Consider the following 20326-nt stretch of genomic DNA (forward strand, 5'->3'; position numbering starts at 1 on the left):
ACCGCAAGAACATTGACTAAAACCTATTCCACTTCCGTCTTTATTCATTTTTTGTTATGTAGAAAATTGTTAATTCCCACTAGAACAGGAAAATCAAGATTACCGAGAATAAAAGTTGAAAGGACACTAAATCACAATGTTATTTGCATCTAAAAAACACATGCCAATAAACTCATCTCATTTTATCATGTTTCTTGGAGAACTGGGTAGTTCATCAGAGGAGTGAAAATCAGAGTCCTATTGCAGTCACTGAAGTGAATCATAACCTACTTCATGGAGAGAATCAAAATAAACTAAATTTATAACATCCTTCCAAGGAGCGTGAGGCTCCAAACCACCCTTGTGATCAGGCTATGTTTCAGAGCCTGCGTGGTCTCCCTGCCACCTCACATCTCAAGTTTGCATGTGAAGAGTTGAAAGTTCCAGAAGAATATATTCTTATTGATTTAATATAAAGACATAAAAATAAAAGAGAGCCATCTCCCTATTTTATCCACATCTGGACTAAAGCATGCAGTGGCCTGTAAATATTGTTAATTTCTTCTTGTTTTAAAGTGGTATTTATAGATTTTGATGGCTTGGGACAATATCAGTTTCTGACTTGAAAGCAAAGTGCTTGGGGAGTCGAAGGGTTGTGACTTTACCTTTAGACATTTATTTCCAAGTATCCCTAAATGCCACATAACAGGTTAGTTTGGTCTCAATTCTTCCTGGATAGGTCGTCAGATGACTCCTGTGTCCTTTCAGAAAAGCTGCATGAATGGAGCCGTTACAGCTGTGATGATTAGAGTTTTGTTATCTTGATTGGGTTGGATGGAGAAACCTGAATTTGTCTGACCTCGTTTTTTTTTCAGGCAACATTCGCCTGAGCACTGGGCTTTTGTCCATACAGGGTTTCTGTGTGGCCCCAATTCCAGCCATTTTTGACTCAGGCTTTAGGCTGCTGTGCTCTGCCTCCAGCATAAGAAATGCTGAAGGAAGGGGAGGGGGAGTGACAATTTAAGGGAGACTGAAAGAGAACACAGGAATAAGAACAACATGGAAGAAATAACACTCAGTTCAAGATAGAAAACATAATCAGGGAAGATGAATGTGGAAATTTCTGTTCACTTGAACATATAATAATGAGACTTGAAAACTCGGTGAAAAGCAAGTAACTTGCTATTATATTTGTTTACTGTACCTAGAATGATATCTATTTGTGGTTAAATCGTGATTTTTCTCCTGTCTCTAAAGAACTTTGTATTAAAATTTTACTTTCTTCTATTTTATCCATAGATATGTTTGTAACTGTTACCAAAATGTTTTTATAAGTATAAATGGACATAAAATCACAAAGTATAGGAATGGTAGTATCATAAAAGTATATAGAGTGTTATTTTGTAATTTATGGAAGCCTTATTTCCTCCAGTGAATTTGTACTTGGAAAAGCCAAGACCTTCACCATTATATGCTTTTAAAAAATAGATTATAAGGATAGAAGCTTATTCCAAATTACATAGAATTTAAAATGTTCAGAACAATGTATAAAAGTTTTCATATTTAGTTGATAAATTTTAGGAGTCTTTAAAGGGTTAGCAAAAGGTGTTTTACAAGAATGTTATTAGGCGTTGTGAAAGGGAACACTAATTAAGAGGTAATATTAAAACAGAGATGAGTGATTAGTGAAATGAAGAAAAAATTAGGTTAAAAAATGTTTCAAATGAGTAGGATCTAATCGAAATCACTAAATTTAACTCTGTTGCAACATTAATATTTAATTTGTAGTAGAGAGAAAAAAGAAAAGGACAATGAATATGAATTTAATTTAATATCTGTAGAGTCTTTGGTAGGATTTGGGATTTGGGTTCACCCACCCATGGTCTGAAGGGGCGAGGTACGGAGGAAATAGAAGCAGATTTTGAAATCAAAGAACCTGCTTAAAATGTGCCATTTTGACCTTAAACCTCAAATATATAGTTTCTCCAAAAATTATATCACTTTAGCAAAACCAAATTGTTTTAACCATTGCTGTTTTCACTGACCTAGATTTCCTGATTGACTTTTGGCTGAAGCTCCTGGTATAACAGTCAGTAAATATAAATACTGGAAATCCAATCAGGCCACTCCTTAGTATCTTGATATTATTACAGTTCCAGCAAATAAATAAAGGACCTTCATTTAATCAACAAAGCTGCTGCTCAATTTTCCCTGGTACTGAATATCCAGAGAAGTAGATCATTTAATTAATTACTTTTAACATTGATGTATAGTAAATTCATATCTATAGGAAAAGTTTATGGGGAACATTTTATCTGTCAGTTTTAGTTGTTTTATGTCCAATAACTCAAGTGATCCTCAGAAACTCTATGAAAGGGAGGCAGTTATCATCCCCATTTGACAGATGATGAAACTGAGGCTCAGAGAGAGTGAATAATTTGATGAAATCCACTCAGCCCAGGATTAAATCCAAGCCTTTTTTACTCCCTAACCCATACTCTTAACCATTACATTATAGTGTGGTAAAGTTTTTTTATTTGGTTTTGCTCACCTACTTGCAGCTTCCAAACACACAAACACAATTATTTTGTGTGGGTTCAGTCTCCCTAGCAATGAGAAAACAGAGTAAGCAAGTGTTTAAATGTGTGAGCTCATAATTTAAGAAGCTCCTGAATATCTCCCTTGTCCACAAGGTCTTACCTTTCTAAACAAGAAATTTCGATACCTTTTCTCAACTCACCACTAACATTCATTTGTCTCCTTTATGAATTGTTTTGATTGGCTAACGATTTAGCAGCCCATAATTACAACAGAACAAGGATATGAAAAACTCATGATGTGGGCATTGCAATTGTTTTCAAAATGTCTCAAAACATTATTCTGACCAAAACTCTAGCACTGTCATTTCATGTGTTAAAAGGGGACGCTCATCACAGTGTAGGGATCTTAAGAAGGATTACGTCATCATTCTACTGCATGCTATTGCTGTAGTATAAAGGTCAAGGTTCTGACCATCTGGGAAGAATGATTTTTCCCTCCATTTACCATCCTACCTTTCTCCTTTTTTCCTCAGCAACAATTAGTCGTGGTGTTCTGCCTGTTTCTTCATCATACACTCACTCCTTAACCCCCTAACAATCTCAATATACATTAATAAAATGCTAATTTTAGTTTATAAATATCAATTGCACTCACCCTTACAAACTCATTAAATGACCCTGGGTGATGAAAGAAAGTCTGTGGAATTGTACATCATGCACCCAGATTGCTACACAATGAACTTGCACTAACAAGTGAGTTCCGACCACAACTTACTTGATTGGCCTCCCCATGGACTGTGGGCTGCATTTTAAGAATCATTACTTGGAGTCCATCAGTTATTTCTCATCAACAAACCCAACAGCCTCTTCTTGGTCCACACTTTTCTTAACCTTCAGCAGCATCTGACAGTGTTGACAAACCGTTTTCGGAAACTATGCCCCTGACTTCCACACTGCCATCTACCTTGATTCTCCTCTGACCCTTCTACCTCTGTAGCTATCCATGCTGAAATCAAGGTCAACGAACAGGAAATGTTTTAGAGCCTTTTGGCCTTTTGGGGGGACTGACGTGGAGGGTTAATGTCTGACTTTGTGGTGCCATGTGTTGGTGTTTGAGCAAGCCAGGAAATAGCATCCTTCTCCTCCCTGCCTGAGAAAGACAGAGGAAGTAGACATGTGAAGATAACACTGTCAGCTTTATTGCTAATACAGCTACTGCAGATATGACTTAGGAGTGTGACAATAACATGCCTCTCCTTTAGCAGGTCTATACACTAGACACAGAACACTGACCCACCATGGCCTCCCCAGAGGACAGAGCCTTTACAACCTACTTTACCACTTGCAAAGAGAAAACTAGAATAGATGCTTATTATAGTCAGGCAGACCCCAAAGGAAAATACAGAGTTACACATACAATGGTATGGCATTCCAAAAGCATCAATTATACAAGTCATTTCCCCTCCCCTGGGGAGACTCAGGAGGGGAAGAATCAGAAAATATTTCTGCATTGGGGCAGCCACCATATTTAATATATATATATATCATGACCTATGTATCAGAAAACAGCACAATGTTACCTGAAGGTGATGGGATAAACTATTATAAATAATATTTACTTCTTTTTTCTAACCTGTATTTTCTAAATCTTCTATCATGAGCATATTTAATTTTTATAGTTAGAAAGATGAATTTTTAAACAGAAATTACTTTCAAGAAATAGACACTAATATCAGTTAAGTCTGAGTTTAATTTACAATCAATAGAGCACACAACTCAGAAAACTTATATTGCTTTCACCAATTAGAAGCAGGCTTCAAAAATTTAAGATAAAATAAGCTGATTTTTTCTCCTCCTGAATGGTGTAGTAGTCAAAGTACCAAAGACATATTAATTTACAAATCAAACTAATTGTGTTAAATCAATTTTGTTTGTTTTTGAATGGTTAGGCATTTCAGGTTAACCACTAACCAAATATAACCTCCTTAGGAGCAGAGCCCTAGTTTTTTTTACTTACATGGAACTCAGATTCTTCCACTTAGTAATTACACCATGCCAATTATAATAATTCATGTATTCCTTCATTTCACAAAGATTTATGAAATACCTCTTATATGCCAGGCACTGTTCCAGGTTCTGGGGATACAGCAGAGAACCAGACTGACCAGGTCCCACACCAATGGGGCCCACATTTTAGTCAAGAGAGATATACGGTAAGCAAATAAATAAATATGGAGCTGTCATATAGTGATAAATTCTATGAGAAAAATAAAGCAGGTTTATGTGATAGGGAATGGCCAGGCTGGGAAGGCCTCTCTGAAGAGGTGATGTTTAAATTGAGAGCTGAAAGACCAGAAAGAACCACCATCTAGTGATGTGGAACAACTCTCCAGGCAGTGGCAGGTAAAGGCCACGACCCTGAGGTAAAAATGAGCACGGCTTGTTTGAGGAACTCGAGAAAGGATGAAGTGGCTTGAGGGCAGGATATTAAATGAGGTTCAGAAGCAAGAGGAGCCAGATAAAGTAGAACCTTGTAGGCCCATGCATTTAACACTAAATGTGAGGATTTTAAAAGACTAAGAAACTATAAACAAAAGCTTTATGTCACTTCTTACCTGAAACAGTTATGAGAGAGCACAGCTTGTCTAAGGCATTACGAAGAATAAGCTAGAAGAACTCAAAGATAAATTAAGATAATAATAAAACATACATTACAGAAATCAAAACTGCATTAGAAGCAAAAGAAATAGAACAGATTCTGCTGAAAACATATAAGGACATAGAGCAGGCCTGAGGAAATACCAACTGAATAAAAATGGACAAATGGTAAGAGAATCTTAAGTACATAAAATCAAGTGGTTAGAGAGAAAGACATGGGATATACAATTGCATAATTGGTACCTTTGACAATGAACAAAAGTATTTAGAAGAAAAATCATTCAAATGTATAATGGGAAAACATATTTCTGAAATAAAGAGTCTAGAATCTGTAGACTTCAAGGGTATGCCATGTTGCAGGAGCTATCAACCCAAGAAAATATCCTTGGGTGAAGTTTTTCAACTTTAAAGATAAAGACATGTATGAGATTGCAGGCAGAAAAAGCAAGTTATCAATAAATAGACTAGCCTCAGGCCAGGGTATTTTTCACAGCAACTTTCAATGACAGAAAGCATCAGAATAATAGCCGCAGAATTCAAAGGCAAAAATCAAAAAGACTGAACCAAAAATTTAATATCCAGCCAAGATGTTATTTATTTTTAAAGGCACCATAAATACATTCTCAAACAGGAAATATAGCACTCATGAGCCCTATTTGAAGGGAACTATGTGATAATGAAATCCAGCTAAATAAGAGATCCATCAAAATAAAGAATTCAGGAAAGTTGACATCCTTCTAAAAAAAAAAAAAGAGTGGCCATGAGCATTGAATCCATTGATATATAACTAATATTATAGAACTTTAGAAGTTATAATTATTATAATTACAGAATACATTCATCATGTAAATAATTCTAACACAATCCCATGTCTTAGTGACTCAATACAATAAAAGTTTATTTTTTAACTCATGTCACTGTTTAATGAGGGCCTCTGCTTCATACAGTGATTCGGGATTCCAGGCGTCTTCCTTTGTGTGTCTCTACCACTTTCAGTAGAGTTAGGATCACCTTGGAACCATCCAGCTTGTACACAGAGGGGAGAGAAAAAGAAGGGGTGAGAAGGCACCCTCCTTCTTAACTGTCTCAGACTGAAAATGTCATCTTCCTTTTACTTGCATTAATTGGTGAGAAATATTATATGGCTCCACCTAGATACAAACAGGCTGTTTCCAAGAGGGGATAATAGGTTTGCTGAGTAGTCTTTATTACACAGGATATAATGTAAATATCATAAAACCTAACAATATAAAAATAATAATATAGTTATAAAAACTGGGAAATGATCATGAGAATTAGTGGGAAGAGATGTAAATTTTCTGATTTTGCATAGCAGGAACTTAATAAATACTTTCCAAAGTTTCTAAAGCAAGAAATAAAGGTTTTGATGATCCAATTTAAAAATGGGCAGAGACCTGAATAGACATTTCTCTGAGGACATACAGATGGCCAGTAGACATATGACAAGATGCTCAACGTCACTAATCATCAGAGCAGAGAAATGCAAATTAAAACCACAATGAGATATCACTTCACACCTGTCGTCAATGAATCCACAACAACAAGTGTTGGTAGGGATGAGGAGAAAAGGGAACCCTCATGTACTTTTGGTAGGATTGCAAATTGGTGCAGCCACTATGGAAAAGCAATGTGGAGGTTCCTCAAAAAATTAAAAATGAACTACCTTATGACCCAGCAGTTCCACTTCTGGGTATTTATCCAAAGGAATCCAAAACACTAACTCAAAAAGATATATACACCTCTATGATCACTACAACATTATTCACAATAGCCAAGATATGGAAGCAACCTAAGTGTCCATCAATAGATGATTGGATAAAGAATAATGCATATATACAATGGAATATTACTTGGCCACAAAAAAGAATTAAATCTTAACCATTTGCACCAACAGAAATAAGTGAAACAGAGAAAGACAAACACCATATGATCTCACTTATATGTGGAATCTAAAGAACAAAATAAATGAACAAACAAAGCAAACAGACTCATAGGTGCAGAGAACAAACTGATGATTGCCAGATGGAGTGGGGGAGGGGAGCTGGGTGAAAAAGATGATTAAGAAGCACAAATTGGTAGTTACGAATAGTCAAGAGGATGTGAAGTACAGCATAAGGAATACAGTCAATAATATGGTAATAACTTTGTATAGTGCCAGGTGGGTACTAGACTAATCGGGGTGGATCACTTCATAAATTACATAAATATCTAACCACTATGCTATACACCTGAAACCAATACAAAATAATATTGAATGTCAACTGTAATTGAAAATAATAAATATATAAATAGATAAATGTTTAAATATATTATCATGTAATAGTTAATATTATAAATATAGACACTGGAAGAAAAAAGTAGAACAACAATAACAACAACAACAAAAAGATCGTATAGCAAAAGACAGAGAACTAAGGAAGTAAAAATACAAACAGGGCCAGCCGAATGGTGTGTTGGTTAAGAGCTGGCTTGGGACGCCAGCTCTGAGCAGCAGGCCCCAGTTCGGATCCCACATATGAGGGCCAGTGATGCTGCCCTCTACAGCTAAGATGGTGAATAACAGCTCAACCTGGCGCTGGGCTGCCATGAGTCGCCTGTGACAGCGTAGGCTGCAGCCCCTGCTTCAGTGGGCTGCCATAAGCTACCGTGAGTGGCCAGCAGCCAGCATGAGCAGCTGGCAGCTGGTGTGAGCTGCCAAGAGCCGCTGTGAGCAGCCGTCCAGAGTCCGGCGACCGATCTGCCTCAGCCAGGAAGAGTGCAATGATAATATAAACATGGGCCAGTGAAGCAACGTCCTCCACAACTAGACTGAAGAACACAAGGACAGCAACTTGTCTGTTCTCCTTCCCCTGATTCCCCAGCGCTTTTCCCCTCCCCCAATTCCGCACTAAAATCTTTAAAAAAAAATACAAATAAAATATAAGATAACATAAAATAAAATACTATGACACATCTAGATCTGTTAAAGTAATAAAAGTGAATGGGAAAAGCTAACCCATTAAGAGTAAGAAATTATTAGATAAGAATCAAAACATATTTGACAACAGTATATATTATACTATACAAAGGATAGACAATTAAGTTCACTTTCCACCATGTAAGTGCTATTGAAGAACTGAAAGTGCACGGTGGAAAGTTCATGAACTTAATTGTCTGACCTTTGTAAGTATAGCAGTATATCCCAGATACAATTAATAAGGGGGGAAAAGCAAGTTTGAAATGATATGCATAGTTTAATCCTATTGTATTTAATAATAATATATATAATGTATAATATTGCATATTATTTTATGTAATATATACATAGATATTTGGAAAATGCCCAAGAAACAGCTGTGTTATTTCTGATTATTGGAATGAAGGGTTTGGAGAGGACAAGTATATTTTCACTTTTTACTATATATCTTTCTGTACCTTAAATTGTTTTTGTAATAAGATTGACATTTTTATTATAAAACTTTAAATAACAAACAACCAAAGTCCAACACAGAGTACTATTGAAGAACTGAAAGATGCAATCACAGTAAGTGGGAGGAGAGATCATGGAAGGCTGACAGAGTGGTCTTTGGGCTGAGTCTCCAAGAAAGAAAGAAAGGTAGCCAGTGATCTATAGATGCACTCACACGATGCCAAAAGGGTAAGCCGTGTTTAATACACCTTAGGTATGGCTGAAGCATTATGTGCATGGTGGAAGGGGCTGGGAGGTAAAACTAGAAGGACAGGGAAATTGCAGTGAACCCAGGAGTTAAACGTTTCATCAGAAGATGTCTTTCTCAAAATGTGTTAAGCAGAATACTGATTTGATTGGACTAACATTGGCCACAAATCACTATAGTGTCCATCTGGGAAATGAGTTAGACCATTGAAGATTGGCAACCCAGCAAGAGTCTATTCAAATAGTCTAAATAAACATGACGGTGGCCTGAACTAAGATGGTGGAAATATAGATGAAGAGGAGATGGAGTCAACATTTAAGAGAGATGTAGAAGGTGGAATAGGCAGAACTTGATAATTAATCAGTTGTCATGATGGTGAGGTTAAGCATAGGGGAAAAGGAGTGGAGTCAACATGACTCTCAAATATGGTACTTTGTGCCATTATATAAAATATAGAAATAGAAGTAAATTTGGTTATGAATGAGCAGAGGGAGCAGATAGGTTCAGTTGGGTAATATTGAGTTTGCTGTATAAGTGGAACATTTGGATAGAAAAAAGCAGGTGTAAGACCCTGAGAAAGGTGGGAATGTGAACTGTGGAAATAAAAATCATTAGTATGTAAGTGATAGCCAAGGACAATGCAGACAGTTACAAGAAGGGACTGAGTTATGGTATAGAATGCCTCCCATAGGTCAGGGTTTTCTACTCAGTTCAAAGACACAATCAGAGAAACTTTTGCTTTTCTTCCTGGAAATCACTTGCCAATCAAACTGCTGGTCAAAAAAGGGAGGCTCCTTGCCCAGAATGGAATTAGAGATTCCAGGTGGCAATAAGAACACTTTAAAGTTAGAGAGAGGTTGGTGGATTTCTCCTGACAAGCTTTGGTCCTGAAGGAAGCTGAACTTTTTTGTGTCTGTTGGGAATTAAGTGGACTTTTCTCAAGGCATTTGAGGCCAACTCGTTAGGAAGGGAGATGGCCATTTGGCCTTCCTCCCCCTACTGGGGCCAGTGGATGTATGTGATCCTGACTCTTGCTGACTCTTACTGGGATGACAAGATGACAGTTCAGGCTGCCTAATAACATCAAGAGGGGGCTAGTATTTAGAAACTTGCCCCCTGCCCAGACAAAAATAATGTAATCATCCTTTCAAAACAAATAGCTAAAAGCCAATCACATACTTACAATTTAAACATAATGCTGGTGCCTGAGTTCAAGTGCTACATTTTAATCAGTTGCATGGGACCGATTTATAGCTAAGCCTCATAGGTTTCAGCTGCTTTAGTAGACAGTCTGGTGACCAAAGAAAGTCTTATTATAAAGTGGTATTTCCTTTCTTGGGAGGAGCCGTAGTGGGGAAAGGACCTAAGTAGGCCCCAAGTAAAAGAAATTGCCTCAGGAACCTCTTAACAAGGGAGAGGCCCAATACATTTATATACAGATGGAGTTTGAAATCTTCGAATTTTTCATTATGCTTAATTTTTTTCTGTATGTTTATATATTTGTAATATCAATAAAAATAATTGTTCTTGGATAGTAACTATTTGCATTATTTACTACTATTAAGTGGCTTAGCTTTTGCATTTAGAAAGAGCATTTTTGTCTCTTTGAAATTAAAAACTTAAATCATTTGTGTGTTAAATGATAGAAATGACGAAATGGGTTTAATGTTCAGACTAAAATATATCTTTCACTGTTGTTTGGTAACTTTAAAATTGTCACACTGTTGTTATTGCCATGAAAATTTGTATTCTATCTGTGAAATTGTTACAATTTCACATAGTAAGATGAGGAAAAGCTGTGCATTTCTGGCATCTATCCAGAAGCGTATATCCTCTAACTACAGTAATGAAATTTTTATTTTCCTGAAATGAAATTCTCATTTTTGTCTAGAATCCTACCTTTTTTTTTTCAAATCGCACTCATGTATAATGCCTGGCACATATTAGGACCTTAAATATATTTTTTTCTGTTTGTATTATATTTTACCACCACTATTTTGTGGGGAATAGTCAGAAATATGTACACACAATGTGGAGTTAATCCAGCTTTTCACAGACAAGGAGAGAGCTAAGGCAAATTATTCAAATGTTTTAATGCAATAAACCACATGACTGGTGTTAAACTAATTACTTCAACTCGCTTACTCACTTTAGTTAGGTGGTCTAAATTTCTGTTTCAAATACACAACTTTTACCTTTTTGGAAAGTTGCCTTTGATTGTAATTTTTAATCCTCAGTTCCCATTTCATTGCCATTTACCATTCACTTTGAGGAACTTAGACTTGAATACGGTTTCCACAGTTACCAGCCTCAAGTTAATCATGGCCCTGGGAATTGAGTTCTCAAGTGTGTACACAAACCCCTTGACTCTCGGTTCCCAGCATAGACCGTTTGCTCCAAATTTTGCCCATGGGGATCAGGGACAGTGTCTGCCTGCTCACCCTGCCTGACAAACACTGCTGGTGAGCCAGGAGTCAATGGCTCTTCATCAGGGTTTGTGGAAACTGAGGAACCCAACTTTGCCTTGCAAAAGAAAGGGAGTAAACCATCTCCAAGAAAATGTCCCCTATCTATGGCCATTTCCACAACCTCCCAGAGCTGAAAGTCAGCTGTTGGATAAAAAGAAGCTTCTGTTTCTCAGAATCACTAGATGGACTGAGTTTTTCTAACCTCTGGGGTTTTCTGGGTAGATACAAAAAGTATGCTTAAAAGTAAAATGTTTTTCTCATCACTGCATTTCCCAATCCTACTCATCCTTCAGGGTTGAACTCATCTTATTTTCTGTATTAAATTGTGTTGTTATATATTGGAAACATTTTTAGACTATAGAAAAATACAGAGAATAATATAGCAAACAATGTGCATTATGAGTTTTTATTTAATTAAAAAAGGTATTTCTGATGTTGTTGAAGTAGCTTTCCTATGTATTCCCAACATAATTCCCTGCCCCCATCCCCAGAAGTAAGCTGTACCTTATAGTTGGGCTGTTAGGTCGATTTTGTAAATGGTCATGCCCTTTTCTGGATCTCAGATTTTTGCAAGGAGTCCGGTTCCAGCTCTAACATGTCCAAACCCTATAACCCATTCCCCCATGCAAGCATTAAAAGATCCTAAGGTATAAATACAGTCTGGAGCTTCAGCTGGGTCCACCATTTTAACTGGTAGCCATCATGCCTCTTTTGACCTCCACAACTCCCTTTGATTCCTGTAGCAATGAGTATTTGGTCCATTTCTAAGAGTTCTTACACTAGAGTAGATTACACTTGTAAGCCAATCTTTTTATCAGACAGGTGTGTTCATAGAAGTGTGCCTCACTTTATAGAATGGTGATATTTCAGCCATCTAACTGTTACTGATAACCTACTATGGTCAAGTTTGTAAATTAAGCATTATAAAAATATAAGAAATGCACAAAAATTTGTAAATGCATTATAAAAAATTAAAAATTAAAAAGGAGATGTTATAACTGATACCACAAAAATACAATGGATCATTAGAGACTACTATGAACAACTATATGCCAATAAATTGGACAACCTATAAGAAATGGATGAATTCCTAGAAACACGCAACCTACCAAGCAAGACTGAGTCGTGAAGAAATAGAAAATCTGAACAGACTCATAAATAGTAAGAATACTGAATTAGTAATCAAAAACTCCCAACAAACAAAGTCCAGGACCACCTGGCTTCACTGGTGAATTCTACCAAACATTCAAAGAAGAGTTAATACCAATCTTTCTCAAATTCTTCCAAAAAATAGAAGAGGAGAAAAATCTTCTAAACTCACTTACAAGGCTAGCATTACCTGATAACAAAACCAGACAATGTGACAAGAGAAGAAAATTACAGGTCAATATCCCTGATAAAGATAGATGCAAAAATCCTCAACAAAATATTGGCAAATTGAATTCAGCACTACAGTAAAGGATCATTACAATAATCAAGTGGGATTTATTACAGGCATGCAAAGATGGTTCAACATCTGCAAACCAATGTAATACACCACATTAACAAAATGAAGGACAAAAATCATATGATCATTCCAATAGATGCGAAAAAAGCATTTGACGAAATTCGGCATCCATTTATGATAAAAACTCAACAAAGCTGGTATAGAGGGGACATACCTTAGCATGATAAACACCACAGATGACAAGCCCACAACTAATATTACATTCAATGGTGAAAAGCTGAAAACTCGTCCTCTAAGATCAGGAACAAGATAAAGATGCTCAGTCTTCACTAATTTTATTCAGCATAGCTTTGGAAGTCCTAACCAAAGTAATCAGGCAAGAAAAAAAATAAAAAGCCTCTAAATTGGAAAGGAAGAAGTAAAACTGTCACTATTTATAGCTGACATGATATTATGTATAGAAAACCCAAAAGACTACATCAAACAAGTATTAGAACTAATAAATGAATTCAGTAATGTTGCAGGTCAATACACAAAATCTGTTGCATTTCTATACTCTAATAAATAACTATCAGAAAGAGAAATTAAGAAAACAATCCCATTTATAATTGCTTCAAAAAGAATAAAATACCTAGAAATAAAGATGACCAAGGAGTTGAAAGAGCTGTAAACTAAAAACTACAAGACATTAAGGAAAGAAACATAAGAAGATACAAATAAATGGAAAGATATTCCATGTTAGTGGATTAGAAAAATTAATATTATTGCAATGTTCATACTGCCTAAAGCAATCTACAGATTCAGTGAAATTTCTATCAAAATTCCAGTGGCATTTTTCACAGAAATAAAACAAACAATCCTAAAATTTGTATGGAGCCACTAAAGACCTGGAATAGCCAAAGCAATCTGGATAAAGAACAAAGCTGGAGGTATCACTCTTCCTAATTTCAAATTCTATTACAGAGCTATAATAATCTAAACAGTATGGTTTTGGCATAAAAACAGACACATAGATCAATGGAACAGAATAGAGAGCCCAGAAATAAACCCATGGATATCTGGTTGAGTAATTTATGACAAAGGAGCCAAGAATATACAATGGGAAAATGACAGTCTCTTCAATAAACAGTGTTGGGAAAACTGGACAGCCATATGCAAAAGAATGAAACTGGACCACCATATGCAAAAATTAACTCAAAATAGATTAAAGACTTGAACACAAGACCTGAAACCATAAAACTCCTAGAAGAAAACATAAGCAGTAAGCTCATTGACAAAGATCTTGGCAATGATATTTTGAATCTGACACCAAAAGTTAAAGCAACAAAAGCAAAAACTAGCATAGCAAAGGAAACCATTAACAAAATAAAATGGCAAACTACTAAATGGGAGAAAATATTTGCAAATCACGTATCTGATAAGGGTTAATATCCAAAATATATAAAGAACTCATACAACTTAACTACCAAACAAACAACAACAGCAACAAAAAATCCAGTTTAAAAATGGGCAGAAGATATGAATAGACATTTTCCCAGAGAAGACATACAGATGGTCAACAGGTACATGAAAAGATGCTCAATGTCATTAACCATCAGAGAAATGTAAATCAAAACCACAATGAGATATCACCTCATACCTGTTAAAATGTCTATTATCAAGAAATGGGCCAGCTGAGTGGTTCAGTTGATTAAAAGTTAGCTTAAGAGCATGAGCTCTGAGCAACAGGGTCTCCGGTTCCATTCCCACATGGGCCAGTGATGCTGTGCCGGAGATGAGCTGCTGCTGAGCTGCCAACAGGTGGCTGGATGGCTCAGCTGGTGAGAGCACGTGCTCCTAACAACAAGACTGCCTGTTCGATGGTGGGCTACACCTGCCTGCAACTAAGACTGAACTCAGCACCTTGAGCTGAGCTGCCACGCGGATGGCTTAGTGAGTAGAGCATGTGCTCTTAACAACAAGGCTACTGGTTCAACTTCCGCATAGGATAGTGGCTACACACACCCGCAACTAAGACTGAACTCGGCATCTTGAGTTGAGCTGCCACCCGGATGGCTCAGTGGATAAAGCATGTACTCTTAACAACAAGGCTGCTGGCTTCACTCTGCATGGGATAGTGGCTACGCCCACACACAACTAAGATTGTAACACAGCACCTTGAGCTTAGAGGCCATGAGCTGCCAATGGGCAGCCAGATGGCGACTGGCAGCCTCCACAACTAAGATTGCAGAACAACAACTTGGCTGGTCCCCTTCCCCAACTCTCCAACACTGTTCCCCACCCCCAATTCCCCAATTAATAATAATAATAAATAAAAAAGTAGATGTACCAGCCCCCCCCCCAAAAAAAAGACAAGAAATAACAAGCGTTGGCAAGGGTGTGAAAAAAGGGGGCCCTTGAACACTCTTAGTGGGAATGTAAATTGTGGTAGCCACTATGGAAAACAGATTCCCCCAAAAAATAAAAATAGAACCATTATATGATCCAGCAATTCCACTTCTGGGTATTCATCTGAAGAAAATGAAAAGACTAACTCGAAGAGATATATGCACCCCCATGTTCCCTGCAACATTATTTACAATAGCCAAGACATACAATGGACACTTGTCCCTTGATTGATGAATGGATAAAAAAATTGTGGTATATATATAAAGTGGAATAATATTCATCCACAAAACAAAGAATGAAATTTTGCCATTTGCTACAATGTGGATGGACCTCAAGGGCATTCATATATTAGGTGAAATAAATCAGACAGGGAAAGACAAATACTGAATGACCTCTCATATATGAAGTCTAAAAAACAACCAAGCTCATAGATACATGGAACAGATTGATGTTTGCCAGAGGTGGAGGGGTAGGGGATGGGAGAAATGAGGGAAGGGGAGTAAAAATAAAATGGTATTAAATATATACTCATATATGTACGAAATGCATAAAAATTTGGTTTTCTCATCTTGTACAATATCTATCTCAAATGATAATGATGCATTTTTGAAAATACATAGTTAACTAGTTTATGTATGTAACAGATCCATGGCTTAAATTAATGCAGTATTATTAATTTTATAACTTGATTTGAATTTTAGAAAATTTTGTTATTTTTTTAAATGGAATCATATTATCTATCATATTTTATTTTATTATTATTATTTTTAATTGGGGAACAGTGTGTTTTTCCAGGATCCATCAGCTCCAAGTCAAGTAATTGTTTCAATCTAGTTGTGCAGGGCTTTGGGGATCAAACTGACAACCTTGCTGTTATGAGCACTGTGCTCTAACCAACTGAGCTAACCCGCCACCCTGAATTTTAGAAAATTTTAAATATTTAGTTGTCTTTTTCCAAAACAACTTGAAAATTAAGAGTATTTGCCCAAACAATTGAATAAGAATTGTTTGCCTCAGGCCATATCAGTAATATTGGCTTCTTTATCAGAGTTTGAAAATTCATCATCGCACCCCATTCTTTGGCCTTACACTGGCTGCGGGATCAGTATGGAGAGAAGCCGCCACGTCTGGCCTTGTGCAGCTTAAACAGCTCTCTGTGACTGGGTGTGACCACAAATGAAAGCTGTCCTTGAGCTTGGATTAGTGAAATACACTTGGGCGCATAGTCCATTCTATCATCTGGACTTGAGCTAAAGCTAAATTCACCAACGCACATTTCAGTGAAATTCTTTATGAATCGATCATTCATCTACATTATTGATTATAACTAGACAAATGGCATTAGTCTACAATACACCATCTTGTTAACTAACACCAGTTAAAGTTTCACATAAAACGTTATCTCCACTAAAAATGCAATAAAGCACCATGAGTGTGAATTTATTGAAAGTCACAAAAATTGTTGTGGTCCATCATCAGTCAGAAACTGAATATCCTAAACCAAAGACTTGCAATAATTTGGATTTATTTTTTTCTTTTATTTTCCAGACACTGCAAATGGATGTCAACAAGCTGAACATAACCTTGCTTCGAATATTCCGGCAAGGAGTGGCCGCGGCTTTGGGCCTCCTACCCCAGCAAGTGCACATCAACCGTCTCATTGTAAGATACCTCCATTTCACATTCCCACATGCGAGCTCTGATGTTTATTGAAGGGCTCAATCAATAATAAAGACCAGTAATAAAGAGTGCCTATGCTATAGTTCTGTGGCGCCTCAGCTGAATCTAGCATGCCACCAATTTTTATAAAGAAATTGTGATTGCAATAAGCCAGACTCGTTTGTTTACATATTGTCTATGGCTGCTTTCATGCTGCAATGACAGAGTTGAGTCACTGTAACAGGTTGTTTGGCTAAATTGAAGATTACAATATTTGCTTTCTGGCCCCTTACAGAAAAAGTTTGTCCCCTTTCTCATAGTTCAAGGCTAGTACCCTGGTAGGTATGAATAAAGGGGCCCAAAATACTTGCTTCACCAATATGACACTACTCCCAAAACATTCTTCCTAAGAATGAAACCTTCTTTATCAGCTAAAGACTGGCTCCAGACTGTATCTATAAAAACCCCTTCAAGTATATCAGTAGGATGAAGGATACTGAATGCATAGCAGAGGATTTTAAGTTAAAAATGAAGAACCCATCTTTGAGGACAGCAGCCCAAATGGAATGCAAGAATAGACAGTTCTACAAAGCCGAGAGAAAACTTGGATAGGTATGTGGGGTAGGGATGAGGCAAACCCAAAGGACCTTTTGTATAGGACCCACTTTACATCTATCTGTCAATCACCTCCATTCTTTCTTACCTACTTTTCTCTGTTGTTTGGAGGCTCAATGTCATCCAGCTACACTTTCCCATCTGCACTTGAAGGTGGACATGAGTAAAGGCAGAGAAAAGCAAATTCAAAGCAGAAGCTTTTTCTCTTTGTAAAAACTAATTACCTAAGGTTCCTGTGAAAAGGGACTTTGGGATCACTTTACAGTTTTAAAATTGTTCTTAATTTCCAGTGCAATGGGAACTCAAGCAAGGATTGCACATTCTCCTTGCCTTAAATTCTTATTCTCCTGCTCGAGCTCAGCTTTCTACTGCATCAATATCTGCATTTCTTGCCATGGAGAAGAATTTGCTTTTTATTTTGGTTTAGGGTGTTTGTTTCTTTTCATTTTCATGTGTGTGGAGAGAGATGTTGTTTCATTTTCCATAATGACTTTATTCTGTGAGTCAACTATTTTCTGGGACTAAATAAGCTTTAAAAAACAAAGTCTTTAACTCAGTACTATAGAAGAAGAAATACAACATTCCCTAATATATTGAAAGAGTGAAATAGGTTATTGATATCCAGAGTATGCCTTGCTCAAATGAAAAGACTTAGGTGGTATAAATGTCTTAGCTCTAGGTTTAGATTTTATTCATGTACAATATATACTTAAGTATCTTAGATATACTGTTATGCATATAAATTTGATAAGCACAATAGCCCTTTGCAGGGGATAAAAGAGGGATTTGCCACACCCATGGAGGGCTATGCATAGCCGGGGAGAAAGTTAGTGGCATTTGTACATGTCTGTTTCTAAAAGTAGTTATTAGTTTTTATTAAACTTATTGGGGTAACATTGGTTAGTAAAATTACATAGGTTTCAAGTGTACATTTCTATACTACATCATCTATATATCACATTGTATGTTCACCACCCAGAGTCAGTTCGCCTTCCATCACCATATAGTTAACCCCCTTATAATAACTGCTCCTATAGGGCATCAAAAATAAGGGTAGTTATTAAAATAGGTGGAATATGATGACACCCGAGGCAGTAGAGCACGGTATAAGAGCATGTGCTTTGGAGACAGACAGACAGAACTGTACTCTATTTCCAGCTTGGCTGTGCCCCAGCTGTGTGACCTTAGGCAAGCTACTTATGTTTCTTCATTTGCAAAATGAAGATAACTAGAATACCGATGTCCTGGAGGAGTGTCTAGCACTGAATGAGATAACAGATTTAAGGTACATAGGAGCATATCAGGGACAAAACTAGTCCTCTATTCCTACTACTGATGTTATTAGGCCATAAACTATATAAATTATGACAAAAATGTTTCACATCTGTAGTATGCTATACTTAGTCATTGTCTGTTGTTCCCTGCAAACACAGAGCTGTTTTTTCTGGTTTGCTCGTGGTACATTGATACTCCATTTTATACCCAGCTGACCTCCTGAAAAATTGCATTAAGGAAAATTTTCTAGCATGAGAGAACTTCGTGGGTCAAAAAGAAGACTAGCAATAATTCCCTTCTATAGTACATTATATATGTTGTAAAAGAGAATTTATCAATGGCAATGTCATTTTTGTGTGGTGTTTATTTTTGTGTATGTGGCCTATCAGCCATTTTCAGTAGGAAACCCTCTGTCTCCATTCAGTTAATGAGGTGATACTAATAGGAACATATCATGGTATTACTGCACATGTGCATTTCTACCAAAAGATAGATTTTAGAAGTGTGACATATTTGAGGTGAAGAACAGAATCAGGGAAACAATTTCAAAGATCATCCAGTGTCACTTTCCTTAGTTCATCCAGCCTTCACATTAATACAAGTTATAAGAAAAATATATGGCGTCACGATGCCTAATAGTTGTATTATTGCATCAGGTTTTATTTAATGCATTTGATTTTAAAATGCTTCTTGAAACACAATTACTCAGGGAACATCTGAACAGTATATTTCAAAAATTACAATATGGAAAGGAAAATAAACCAGCATCCAATGAAAAAAGAAATTACAGATCTTGAGGTGTCAATTAATTGAAAGAAGGCCGTTGAAGAGTTCAGGCTGGTAATATTAAGTATACCAGAAAAAAACTAATAAATGTAATCTCCAAGATGCCTTTTAGGATGCTAGGGTTCTGATTTTCTTTAATGAGTCTATAGGAAGGTAAAAATGTTTCCAAAAGTTGTTTTTAAAAGTCTATTAACATAAACAAATAATCTGCTTTTGCTAGGGAAAGAAGAACAGTGTTGAACTCTTTGTGTCTCCCATAAACCGAAAGGGAGGAATTTCTGATGCTCTGCCCTCTGAGGAAGTGCTGCGTTCACTTAATACCAATGTTTTGCATCAAAGTTTATCCCAATTTGGAATTACAGAAGTCTCCCCTGAGGTATGTTGTTGCATGGCAGATTTTATCTAAAAATATGCACAGTTAGCATGACATGGCCACCCAACCTCAAGAGGCTTTGCTATGAGTGCTGTCTATTGTATGTTATTTGATAATAAAAATCTCCCTAAGGGTCAGAATTCTCTGATCTGCACCCCATATATGTCTATTCCTTAGGAAATTCATTTTCACATCAGTTTCACTTTTTGACACTTTCTTCTCCAAATCTTTATGGCCTTATAATTTATTTTGACTTATTCAGTACATTGTTGAAAAGAAAGGCCATTTAGATATATTTCTCAATTGGTTACCTGACACTGAAATGTCCAAAACAACACCCTCAAATCTTTCTTCCTCGGCAGGCACACCTCTCTTTGCCTCCATTGCCAAAATTGTCACCAGATAGCCACTGTTTTCCACATTCTTGGAACTCATTTGAAATGTGATATTTCTTTTGCTAA

The 20326-nt window shown here is 36.6% G+C and overlaps 1 protein-coding gene across 3 annotated transcripts in view; it reads left to right on the top strand.

Annotated features, from left to right (window-relative positions):
* Positions 1-20326, top strand: part of PTPRR (protein tyrosine phosphatase receptor type R) — a 248144-nt gene that overhangs the window by 114435 nt on the left and 113383 nt on the right. For 2 of the 3 annotated variants that reach the window (XM_019651760.1, XM_019651762.1), the window contains 2 exons: positions 16706-16819; positions 19713-19868. In XM_019651760.1, coding sequence (XP_019507305.1) covers positions 16706-16819; positions 19713-19868 — 270 coding nt within the window. The remainder of the gene's footprint in view (positions 1-16705; positions 16820-19712; positions 19869-20326) is intronic. The other variant, XM_019651761.1, reaches the window with a different exon arrangement.

The sequence above is a fragment of the Hipposideros armiger genome, unplaced genomic scaffold (genome assembly GCF_001890085.2).
Source record: "Hipposideros armiger isolate ML-2016 unplaced genomic scaffold, ASM189008v1 scaffold_166, whole genome shotgun sequence".
Classification (NCBI taxonomy): domain Eukaryota; kingdom Metazoa; phylum Chordata; class Mammalia; order Chiroptera; family Hipposideridae; genus Hipposideros; species Hipposideros armiger.